Raw genomic sequence first — 13,269 nt, forward strand, 5'->3', positions numbered from 1 at the left:
GTTCATTTCATACCCCGATTATGTTTCATGCTATACGATGATTGATACCAAATTGATACACCTTGGACCGCCTTATGCTCTTCATTTATGCATTTATGGACTAAACATAAGAAGAATATATAACAAATATTTTTAAAATAAGTAAAATCAACATTTTTAAATAACTTTTCAAAAAACCGGTGCACATACAAACAGTTTTTGCGCGATTTGGAACGTTTCTGTTTTTCTTTGAAACTGACTGCTTTGCTTTAATTTGCTTTGCAAATTGCTTTTTCATTGCCAATAGTTTCCAAATAAATGTTTTTGTAGACCTAAATTATCCGCAGGCTCATTTCCACAACCATGGAGCCTGATTGCTATCTTGTGGAAGTCATCCACTATCTAAATCCCCATTTAATTTGGGTCCGCAACCCGTCTACCGACACCATGGAGCAAATTGGTGTTTATGGTGTCGTGCCTCTGGATAAAGAACTTATGCTGGATACTCAAGAGATAGAGACGAGGCGCAGCAACACCTGGATGCAGGCGGCGACCTATGTTTTGATGAAAGTATTCATGGACGCTACGGCGGTGTGGTTTCAGCCAATTCATATAGATCGAAGGTAACTTTTTTTTAACTTTACATTTTTCCTGTTTGATACTTGATACTTAGTAATCTGATCGTTGCTGACTATTCTGAGATTATTTCTGAGTCTATAAAAGTTAGAGAATTGTGTCTGACTTGTAGAAGGTACTAGTTTTAGGGTCGGTTGCACCAAACCGTCTGTCACCGTTAATAAAGCGTTCGCTAAATTTTATTGCATAGGAAATTTCATACTTTACTGTTGTTTGACGTTAATTGGTCTGTTAAATGTAGTTGGTGCAACTGGGCCACAGTCTGTGTTTACGCTTCTTCCTTTTTTTTTTTCATTTATTTGGAGCATTGGCAACTCGGCCATCAGCTCAAACATCAATGCATCAGTACAAACTACAAACACATCCTTAACTACTTAGAAAATAAATACATAAACAACTTAAAAACTACTAAAACACAAACCAAAAGGAAACAAAAAGTGTCACCTATAAGAGGCCAAAAGTATTTTTAACGAAATCAAATATTACTTCTATCTATCTAGCCCTTTTATTCTGAGCTAGAGTATGTCCCGTAGCTCAGTGTGCCGCTTGGCAAAGGCCTCCTCTAGCTCTTTCCATTGAGGTCTGTCGTGGGCCACTCTTCTCCAGTTCGGGCCCGCTGTGAGTTTGAGTTCATCCTCCCATCTTGTTCGAGGTCTCCTCTGGCCCCGTGTACAACCTCTTGGATACCAATCTGTTACTATTTTGCTCCATTTTTCCCGCCTGTCTCTCAACATGTGGCCAGTCCATCTCCACTTCTGCTGATCTATTTTAGTGAGTATGTCGGTCACTTTTGTTTTTTGTCTCAGGTCTTCATTTCTCACTTTGTCTAGTCTGCGTGTTAATGTTACTTAATACAATTCAAAATGTCATAATAGTTCCTGTACGGATGCTGGACATTTTTTGTCTTTCAATATATCACTACAAGTACAAATAAACAACAATCTCTGTAAATTAAAATAGGGGCAATTAAAAAATAAATGGTCTAGATTATAATCTTCAGCGGTACAGAACTTACAAACAGAATCACTTGACAATTTTAACCTATAAAGATGAGCTGGGAAATGGCAATGGCCAAGACGCAGCCTGCACAAACTTTTAATAAACTCTCTGCCTGAGTACACATTACCTTTTTCGAACCAGGCTGAAGTTGACAAGTTGACAATCTCAGCCAGCCATTTCCCTTTGATAGTTCTGGAACTGATTAAAGAAGCATTCCACCGCTTTAGCATGATATCCTTAAGAGGTTTGAATAAATCCGAACGAGGACGCTTCTTCCTAAGGGCCCTCCACACTCGTGCGTGAATTGCGGCGCGGAGCCGCGAACGCGAGTGTGGAGTCTAGTTCGCTAATCAGCGAAATCGACTCCACACTCGCGTTCGCGGCTTCGCGCCGCGTAGTCTGGAGCGGTCTCTAGGTATGAGATAATAGAAAAGTTTTAAAGATATTGAATAAAGACATAAGTACTGGAATGAAGATATTGTTGGTCATTGAATTAACTTAGCTTTGGATCTCATGTGGCATGAAAAGTGTTTTATATAAAAATGTTTAATCAATAAGTTAGAATTGAACCTGTTAGAACATGCATAATGAATATGAGTCGAATTAGCAAATTGTCGGAGAACTGTGCTGGAAAGAGGTGTGAAAAAAATCATACACAGTGGCTAAAAAATAAGTGCATTCCCATTGCCAGGGAGCTACTGGGATTGTACTGAGCAACTTTTACTATGGGACCAACCTGAAATAACAAAAAAAAAAAAATTGGCTGTTTCATACATTTTGGCTAGTCCGTTTTCTATGGGAGGGTAGTTTTTTTTCGATTTCGTGGTTGCATAGTAAAAGTTGCTCAGTATAATCCCAAAACCTCCCTGGCAACGGGAATGCACTTATTACTTACAGGGTAACAGTATCGACTAGTAGAATAAAATACCAATGTTTATTTTTTGAAATTTTTAGTTGGTTCGATTCCCGGGGGAGAGAAGCTAATAAAAAAAAAATCTTTGAATGCAGTTTTGTTTCTTTAAAAAAATAAAAGAATGTTTCCTTTAAGTAAAATGAGCTAACTTAAGGTTTTAAGGCACTTTCCCTCCAAGGCCCATTAATTTTTTCCACTCTATATAGGTAGCTATCCCACTCGCACAGTGTCATTGACCAACGGCATCATGAGTGGGACAGCAATATAATGGGGGTGGCCAGTCCAAGTATTTAGTAGATGGCGCCAGCATAGCTTGCCTTGTCAATCCCTAGAATTGTCAATTTTTTTTAATGGAATTTTAAGCCAAATCATCATTACTTATTCTGTGACCAAATCTCGTAAAAAAGGGACAAGCTATGATGGCGCCATCTATGCAAATTTTTGACAGTTGCCAACCCCATTATGCATGAAATTCTTCATGCTTAGTATTTTTAATTCAGGTGCTTAATTCTCTTGCAACCATGAGTAGTGCTGCCATCCCCAAACTAAAAACATGCTAGGAGGGCGTTCAAATATTACGTATCGCATTTTTATTTCAGTATTTATATATTATATATATCGTTGTCTGAGTACCCATAACACAAGCCTTCTTGGGCTTACCGTGGGACTTAGTCAATCTTTGTAAGAATTAGAATGTCCTATAATATTTATTTATTTATTTATATAAAAAAAAATGTTACGTAACGTTTTACAACGTAAGCTTTTATAAAACACTGTATTCTTGTTTAAGGCAAAAAAATAACAGCATAAGTCCTATTTCTTAATGACGGAAACATATTTCCTTATCAAACCCAGAAGTCATTAATTGATAAGGTGTAAGTTTCACATCCTGGGTGTATGGAATATCAATTTTATTACAACACAACTTAAAAATACCTGTTTGCTTTATGCTAATAAGGTTTAGGCTGGATTTTGATGTTTTTCCTATTAAATCGACTCATTTCAATTCATTATGACTATTAATGAAATGTTTCTATAGTCTAAATGAATACTTAATAGATAGTTAAATTTGTTTTGATGTTGTTTTGAATTTGTAAATTTAGTTTTAGTTTATTACAATATTGTACGCCCGAAATGGGCAAACTGTTGAACTTTTTTGTATATTGACATGCAATCTCACTGTACACAGTTTTAACATTTAACATTCTGAAATAACATGTAGTTTGACACAATAGTTATTTAATTAAGTTACACATATATACTATATGTTATCATTAGTCATAATTCTGAAACCGTTAACTTTCAGGATTTTCCTCAGGTTATCCTATAGATAGGTTAGGTTAGGTTTGTTTTATGGCAATCCTGAAAAGTTACGCATTTCTGAGAAAAACCAAATTATGACTAATGAAAATGTGGACAAACAAATACATTATGACTTAAAACTATATGGGAAACAATAGAGACCCTGTTCGTGTACTTCTCGTTGCTAACATAAAAACCGGCCAAGTGCGAGTCGGACTCGCGCACGAAGGGTTCCGTACCATTACGGAAAAAAACAGCAAAAAAATCACGTTTGTTGTATGGGAGCCCCATTAAATTTTTTATATTCTTCTGTTTTTAGTATTTGTTGTTATAGCGGCAACAGAAATACATCATCTGTGAAAAATCTCAACTGTCTAGCTATCACGGTTCATGAGATACAGCCTGGTGACAGACAGACAGACCCTTTTTTACCCTTTGGGTACGGAACCCTAAAAAGAAACTAGACTGAGTTTTACATACAAATCTTTTATTCTACTCACTCTATTTTGTTTCTATAACAATTTTTGCATCAAAAACTATTACTAGACATTTCTCATGTAATTAAAACACGTACCTACTTTTAAAATAAGAGCGTAACTTCGATTGTGTTGTAGTAGTTTTTTAGCAGCCGTTTCGTGTGCGTCTTAATGAGACTGAATGTGTTAGATTCAGATAATATACTTCATATTTACTTCCCTGGTTTGACAACCCACCCAGTCTTGTGCGTGTCCCTCTAAGATTTCGTAATGTAGGGTGCGAAGCGAGGGGTGATTTAGTAGCCATAAGTATTGCTGTAATGTAGATCTTTTTCAACACTTTCTCTTCTTTGTTTTGTCACTTCAGGCGGCTGGATAGATTTGCTTCATATTGCAAGCTAAATTGTATTCTGGTGTAATCTTGCAAATTACAATTTACATTCTTTACTCATTTGTAGACCAGGCGGATTCTAAATTATGTCAATTTACAACACAACCATTTATTTTCAGAACCTCAATTTTTGATACCAACATACATAAATATGGCGAGCTTTTAATACAGAAAAATGATGGTCACAAAAGGAAATTATCCAGCTATCTCAGAAAATCCGAAACTGCTCTATATGATGATGCTGTTTTCCACCAACAACTCAGTTCAGGGCTCATTCAAACAAAACTAACTAAAACAGAAACAGATGAAGTGATGAAAGTTATCGCTAGTAAATTAACGGATTATGAATCTGTCGTTGCATTTAAGAAACAAACTGAAGTATACCAAGTCGCTAAAAAGCTAGAAATACTAACTACAGAAAACTTGAACAAGCATAACAGCAGACTGAATAAAAATATCACTAACAAAGACATTTTGAATGTCCTAGACAGGAAGTTTAAAGACTTTCAACTGTGTAAAGATCTTGATGATGAACCTCTAGGTAGAGCTACTAAAAAGACCAAAACATCTGAAAGTAACTCTTTTTCACGTCTTGACAAACTTAAGACACTATGTGGTAAAACTAATGTTGCTAAATATGACGACTTTAATGATGCAAAGCCTGAGAAACATAAAGCTTATGATGACTATAACGATTCAAAAGGTAGTTATAGTCAGAACACTCATGGATATCAGATGAATGTAGCTGAGTCAAGAATGCGGGCAGCATTACCGGATGACGGCTCTGTGGCAAAAGAAGACGAGAGCAGCGCGAGTTTCCAGCCCGGAAGGAATTTCAAAAATAAGAAATACGACAGTAAGTTACTTTTAAATATATTAATAACGGGTCACTCACCTATTTTAAGTCTAAAAACGAGTAGAGTTTAATATATTTAGAATGTCTGTGTCCCACGGAAGTTTTGTTAAGTTACTTTTCTTTATTGAAATTGAAATTGAAAATATTTATTTCAGGCACAGAACAGAACCCATATAGTGTTAGTACAAAAAATATAATATGCTACCTATATCTATGTTAGTCTGTACACTATGTAGTAAAACAATAAATACCTAAAAAACTAATTAAAACTAATTATTTCGATGATGCGCTGGGCTCATGTAATTGGTTCCAACGCCTCATCAGTGGGCAGTCCACCGTTGGTGCTACCCTGCAATCTATGCAATAGGGATGCCGCTCTTTTACGTATAATAGCGTAAAAGTCATCCGTACGGGCATCGGCGAACATCCCCGACGCACTGCAGTGCCGAGGCAGACCCATCGGTATCCTAAACGCATTATTATATTGCACGCGCAGGGCATTGTACGATCGCTGCGTGAAGCTGGCCCACAGGCTGCAAGCATAAAAGGACTGACAATGAGCTTTAAAAAGTGTAACCTTTACATCATTGCTACACTTAGCAAACCTGCGCGCCAGCATATTGCATCTGACCGTCAACGCCCTGCGCTCTCGCTCCAAATCAGGATCGTCATTAAGGTATAAGGATATTAGTTAGTAGAATATTCATAAGTAATCTTGGGGCAAAATATTTGACAGATATGAAGGTCCAGCTTTTTTTTAACAAATCATTCCACTTTCAGAACCTGCACAAAATAAACCACCTGAATATGATGTGAAAACACACATGCAAGTAGCATACAGCCCACCCGGCGTCGACAAGTCCAAACTTGCCCTCAAAATTGTACCAATCCAACAAGAAAGTGCTATTGAAACATATAAAATTTACAAAGAAGATGACACTAATGTAATGAATCCCAAAGATTACACTAATATGATGAAGCCCAAAGATGACATGTACGGTGAGGTCGACTCTGGTGTTAACATCACTATCACAAATAAAGATGTTTTGAAAAAATACAACAATTTAAATGAGAGCAAGTCTGAAGGTACAGAAAAACAAAACAATATTTTTTCCAAATACAACGATACTGGCAAAGGCGATCTTAAAGGTGTAACAGAGCAGAATAATGAAGAAAAAGCCAAGTCTGATGTTTCCTCAAGTGATGGTGGTGCTTTAACGTCCAAGCTCCTTCAAAGGAGGCTTAATATGGTAAAAATAATGAAGGAAAATAGTAGTTCATCTTCAAATACCACAACCAGTTCGAGAAAGGTAAAAAAGAATGACGGCAGTGCTACTGACACAACAAGCAAGGACTCTGATGACGATGAAATGTATGAACTTATTGAGAAATATACCGCTAGTCTTAAAGCTAATGCTGAAATTGCCGAAAAAAAAGATGATAAGACTGTTGATTTAGTTGCCAAGAAAAATAATGTCAACCCCTTTCAAAATGTAGACTCAAATCTGTCTGTATTTGTAGATAAATTAGTTAAACCTGTACTCATGGTGCATACTAAAAACAATTCTCGGATTGAGCCTTTAGTTGCGTTAAGTGACATACCATTTAATGCTCATGTGCATAATGTGCTTAGAAATATGAAGATTGATCAAGCCATGACTATGCAATCTGTGTCTTGGATGAGTGTTCTCAAAGGATTCAGTACCTTCCTCATTGGACCACAAGCGTGTGGTAAAACCATGGGATATTTACCATCAATATGCCGACTTATATCGGATTTTGATAACGATATTGTGAACAGTGTCGGGCCTACTTGTATAATAGTGGCTGCCACTGCACAATCTGTTTCTGATATTGAGTATAACTGTAGGATGCTTCTCGGTACTAAAGAAACGATTTTCACCTGCTATGCTGGTATGGACTTGTTGAAAATCACCACATCTTTGCTAAATGGGTGCAATCTTTTCATTTGCACGCCCTGCGTTTTAGTCAGGTTGCTGCTACTAACCGATTTTGGTTTAGATCTGCGTCGTTTGACCACTTTCGTACTCGATGATTGCGAGAGGCTCGGGGAGGTCTACAAAAGCGAAATAAAAATAGCTTTGTCCAAAATTAAGCACATGCTGAAAGCAAGAGTCAACAAAGAAGTGAAAGTCCAGTACATTTTGGCTTCGAGAGTGTGGTGTGATTTTATGGAACCACTTGCGAAAAATGCACCAAACACAGTAGTTTGCATAGGTGCCTTCCAAGAATGTGTGCTTTATTCCAAAGCCAACACTACAGTTGAATTTGTAAAGCCTGAAAATAAGATTGCAAAAGTGCTGGAGTTTGTGCAAAAAATGGACAAAAAGAAGAAAACCATTGTAGTCTGTCGAACAGACGAAGAAGTTATTGAACTTGAAAAGATTTTAAAAGAACAGCATGCAGTGGTGTACGCTTGCAATAATGAAATGACAGTTGAAGATCTGAGGAATTTTAATATAACATGGGACAAGTATGCCGACCCTACAATTGGTCCCATTCTCGTGTGTTGCGATGGGAATTTGAGCCATATGAATATCACAGATGCTCACAACCTGGTTCATTATTCCATGCCAGAACTGTTCTCTAGGTTCTGCAAGCGTTTCTCAGTGCTAAATGATAATTATCCTTCTATATTTAGAAAAGAAAATGAGAGCGTGGCTATAAGGATCATTCTAGAAGACAGTAACGCAGAACAACTTCCGAAAATCTGCAACTTCATCAAACGATGCACTAAAGAATTCCCTTCAGATTTGGACGTCATTTGCAAGGAAATTGTGACCAAAAAGGAAATGGTCAAAGCCGCTAATTTCGTGCCTATCTGTGGAAATCTGCTGGCTTTAGGAGATTGCCCTGACTTCTGGTATTGCAGAGAAAGACATACGAGTTCGGAAATTCACGATGAACCCAAAGAATGGATGCCAACTGATGGTGTAATCACCTTTAGGATTTTGCACTACCAGACTGCAGTTACGTACTCTGTTCGTTTATTATCAAACATAAAGAAAGGAGGCACCAAAAAGTACCCACAAACCTACAGTACACTCTCCTTCAAGATGGGGACATATTTTAGCCAGGATAGTAATAAGAAACTTCTCGGCGTTCCAAAGATCGGTGACGTCTGCGCAGTGGCGATAAACCAAGACTTTTACGTGAGATGTCAAGTCGTCGACATAATCAATAAATACAGAAACGGTCTACCAAACTATGTATTAATAAAACTCATTGACGAGGAAAAACTGGAAACCTCGCGGGATATTTACCTGTACCATCTACCAAAAGAATTTAGGGATGTTGAAACTTACGTAGCTGAAGTGAGCTTAGCAGGTGTCCTGCCAAAAGACAAGGATATAACATTCTCGGAACTGGCTAAAAACCATATAAAGAAAGGCTTGAAAAATAATGAAAGCTTGTATATGAGAGGAAAAGTTGTCCTGACGATTGGCAACCGAATATTCGTCGACAACATTGATGTGTGCCAAGACTTAACATCCATGAACGAGGTCGTGGTTAAAACCAACTTCAAGGAAATGTTATCAGCGCATTCTGAAGTATTCCCTGATCATATAATGAGAATAAAGAGCCGCCTATTCGCCGAGGAAGAAATGACTACGGAGAACACAGATTTTGAACAAGTTGAAGACGTAAAGCCAATTAAAGAACCGCCTAAAGTACAATGGGCGCATTTAAATCGTGAAGACCTGTCGTTGGTCTATTTTACATCAGCAGTTGATCCGAGCACGTTTTTCGTCCGTTTGGTCAAATTTAAAGACACTATGGATTCCCTCTGTAAAGATATCAAGAAGTATATAGAAGGTAATCCTGAGCCACTGAAAGAGGTTAAAGAGAAAGACGTAGTTTTGGCTAAATTTCAGGACAGTAAATGCTACGAGCGAGGTCGAGTTGACAGCGTTGAAGGCAGTAAAGCAAAATGCTTTTTCGTAGACTATGGAGACTGGAGGGAAGTGCCTTTAAAGGATTTGACGGAAATCCCTGATAAATTTGTGCTTCGCTTACCTTTCCAAGCGATCGAATGCAGACTTCTGGGTGTTAAACCTGTGGGCGACACATGGACGGACTTTAGCACCAACTGGCTTTGCGACCGATGCGACGTCGAAGACGACCAAGACTTGAAAGGACTTTATGTCCAATACTACTCGACTGACAAGGCGAAGTTTACCGGCGGTAACAAATATGCAGTAGCATTAATAGACACTAACAATGACTGTGACGTTGTATATAACACACAAATGATCAACCTTAATTTAGCTGCTCCAGATGAAGATGAAATTGAGATACTCAAAAACATCAATTTTAAAAGGCCCCAGGAGAAAGATGTTGAATCTAATGATGAAGAAGACTGGAGTAATGATGCATACGATAAATCAGCTAGGCTTTCTAATGAACCTATCAGGTCAGTGCCTTTAGTAGAAGACAGTGACACAGACAGTGATAGGTGGAGTGTCAACATGCCTGATGACATCGTTAATACTTTTAGAGCTGATGCAAAATCCCTAGAAATGCCTAAAATAAAATCAGACACCTCTTCAATAGCCAGTTCCAACAAAATTGACAATGATTCAGTGACAAGTGAATTTGAAGTCGTGAAAAAGCCACAAATTAAAGAATTAGACTCTGACGATCTATCTACTTCTGAGAGCGCAAGTATAACTGAGAAATCAGAAATAATCAAAGAAGCTAATGAAGGTAGAAAACCAAAATTACTGTGGAGACAAGATAAAACATCAGTGACAGTAAAAATTATGTTAGTAGGGGCTGAAAATTATAAATTGAAAATACAAGAACGAGAATTAAATTTCTCAGCAGACATATATGACACAAATTACAATTTTAAGATCAATTTATATGGGATAGTTGATAAGAATAAATCTTCAGATGCTTATAAAGGACAATATATACTTGTAAAGCTTGTCAAGGTGATGCATAAAACCTGGTTGACTCTGACCAAAGATACTTCTTTAGCTAAATGGATTGTCTATGATCACGATTCCATAGACACATCATCAGAAGAGGAGGATGCATTAGACGACAATATTGCCAAAATTATAAAAAACAATTATCGTGAAGACGATTCGGATAGTGATTCGTTTTGTGATGATGAGAGCTATCCTAGTTAGACGGTAGGTTTACAAGTAATGTATTGTTAGTTAAAACTTTAATATTGATTAGCTAATCCACGATAAAATAACAACCTTATGTATTTGCAATAAGGTTTACCAATCATTAGTTAAGAGGGGCGTAAAGCAAGGAAATTAGAAAGAAACAAAATATATCGCGCGATAAGTTTCGGCGATTTCGCGGTTTTTAAAGTTTTACCTCAATAACTCTGAAAGTATACTTCTGTTACAAATTTCGCTATTCAAATCCCTCAGCTATATCACTAGCTATTTTATACTAAAATAATACTGATATAGTATGCAGGGTAACGATATAAAATTGAGAATAAATTATAATTGGAAATGTTTTCGTAAAAAAAATATTTAGCTAACTTTTATTTTTTTATGGTTTTGCTTAGAGTCTGTCCTCCCAAACAGTAGAAGAGTAAATTTCTTCACGGCATTTGCCCTTGATTAAAACGTGTAAAAATCTCTACACCTTATAAAACAAAACCGCCGCCCGCGTCTGTCTGTGTGTCTGTGTCGCGATAAACTCAAAACCTACTGAACGGATTTTCATGCGGTTTCCACCTATCAATAGAGTGATTCTTGAGGACGGTTAAGGTGTATAATTTGTTAAGGTTCCACACGTGCGAAGCCGGGGCTGATTGCTAGTTAAAATTAAATGCAAATTATAGTTTGTTAAAGGACTGTCTCATTTCAAACATAGACTAGAGAATCATACTGTCTTTGTCTTACACTAGTATTAGCACCCAAAAGAAAAGGATGAGTATAGTTTTTTTGTTTTTATTAACTGCCAATTTGGTTTGACCAACTATAGACATGTTTACGTGATTTTTTTTTATCGAGCCAATTTAAACTTTTAAGATTTTGCTTAGTCTGTTCTATAAATTTTTTCACGGTATTTGCCCTTGAATAAAACGTAAAAATTAAATATTGCGTTACCCCCCTCTTCACCAATGTATGATTTTTCACAGATCTGATACCCAAAGATTGACTGGAAGATTAGTTTACTATTTTTAGCCGTAAGCGCATAAGATAAAATGTGCCATTTTCAACCAAAAGGGTACTTATTGTCGCTTGTCAGTGAGGTGCTATTTCCATATATAGCTTCAATTAGAAATCAACCTTATCAACAAGCGACAAGCGAGGTACCAACCTTTTGGTTGAAAACGTCACAAATGCTTTTTGTTATTTTACTAAGAATATAATGTTTTTTTAATAAGTTTTATATTTAAAGGGTCGGCTGTACCGTCTGTCATAGACGTTAAAAGGTTCGCTAAATTTTATTGTATGGAAATGGGGTTGGCCGGTCGGAGTATTTAGCAGATGGCGCCAGAATAGCTTGCCCTGGCAGTCCCTAGAATTGTGTCGTTTTTGTTTTTTAATGCCCAGGATGCCATTTGTATATTAAGACCATGTATAGTTTCTCAAGGGACCGTCTTATTTCGGGCATAAACGGAGAGACTCATACTGTCTTTGTCTTGCACTGGTGCTGGCGCCCAGAACAAGGGGATGAGTGTAGTTTTTTTTGTTCTTATTCACTGACAAGATTTGCTTGACCAACTATATATCACCTGTGTTATACAAATAAATGTTATTCTATTCTAAAAGGGGCAAGCTAAGATGGCGCCATCTATGCAAACCTTTGACAGTTGCCTTCCCATTTGAATCGTTCGTTCGTTTGAGTGACGTTGATCAGTCCGCTTATTGTGGTTGGTACAACTGACCCTAGAAGTGCCATTCTAGATTAGATATGTAGATATTGTTGTGTCTGGATACTCTAAAATAGGGGTCGGCAACAGGCGGCCCTGCGGCCCACGAATCTCACTTGCGGCCCGCGAGCCTCCTTGGCTATTTTGTATATAATTTTGACAAACGACAATACCTGATAAAGTCATAAATATTAACAAAGTATGCGGCCCGCGTCAATTTCGTTAACTACTATGTGGCCCTTGGCTGCTATAAGTTTGCCGACCCCTGCTCTAAAGTAATACAATTGTCTGCTTGGGTAGAGTACTCTATATTTGTACCATTTTTAACCAAAAGGGTACTTATTGTCGGTTATCGATAAGGCGCTATTTCCATATAGCTTCAATTTGAAATCGACTTTATCGAGAACCGACAATGTGGTACCTTTTGGTTGAAAAAGTCACATTTATTTTCACCGCACCAGCTCGGAAAGGCTCTCTTTGTAATTCAAAAACTGATAAGAAAGTTGCATTTTATTCACATGTGAGGCAAAGTAATCTGGTGCAAACTGAATTGTTTGCTCATGTTGGCTGATAGAATTGACTTTTAAATGGTGGCTTTGAATGATAAATCCATACTAAGTGTGTCTGTCTGTCTGTCTGTTACCTCTTCACGCTTAAACCGCTGAACCGATTTAGTTGAAATTTGGTATAGAGATAGTTCCCCGGGAAGGGGCATAGGGTAGTTTTTATCCCAGAAATCATCTATTAAGGGGGTGGAAGTTTGTATGGGGAATCGATAAAAAGCAGATTAGATAAAAATAAGCTACGCAAATTACTAACTCCACGCAGACGAAGTCGCGGGCA

The 13,269-nt window shown here is 37.4% G+C and overlaps 1 protein-coding gene across 1 annotated transcript; it reads left to right on the plus strand.

Moving 5' to 3' along the window:
- Positions 1-258: 258 nt before the first annotated feature.
- Positions 259-12,289, plus strand: LOC134752784 (putative ATP-dependent RNA helicase TDRD12). Its single transcript, XM_063688488.1, has 3 exons — positions 259-602; positions 4,816-5,552; positions 6,333-12,289. The coding sequence occupies exons 1-3, from the start codon at positions 343-345 to the stop codon at positions 10,709-10,711; spliced, it is 5,376 nt and encodes a 1,791-aa protein (XP_063544558.1). The 5' UTR covers positions 259-342; the 3' UTR covers positions 10,712-12,289.
- The last annotated feature ends 980 nt before the right edge of the window (positions 12,290-13,269 follow it).

This window comes from Cydia strobilella, chromosome 25 (genome assembly GCF_947568885.1).
Source record: "Cydia strobilella chromosome 25, ilCydStro3.1, whole genome shotgun sequence".
NCBI lineage: Eukaryota > Metazoa > Arthropoda > Insecta > Lepidoptera > Tortricidae > Cydia > Cydia strobilella.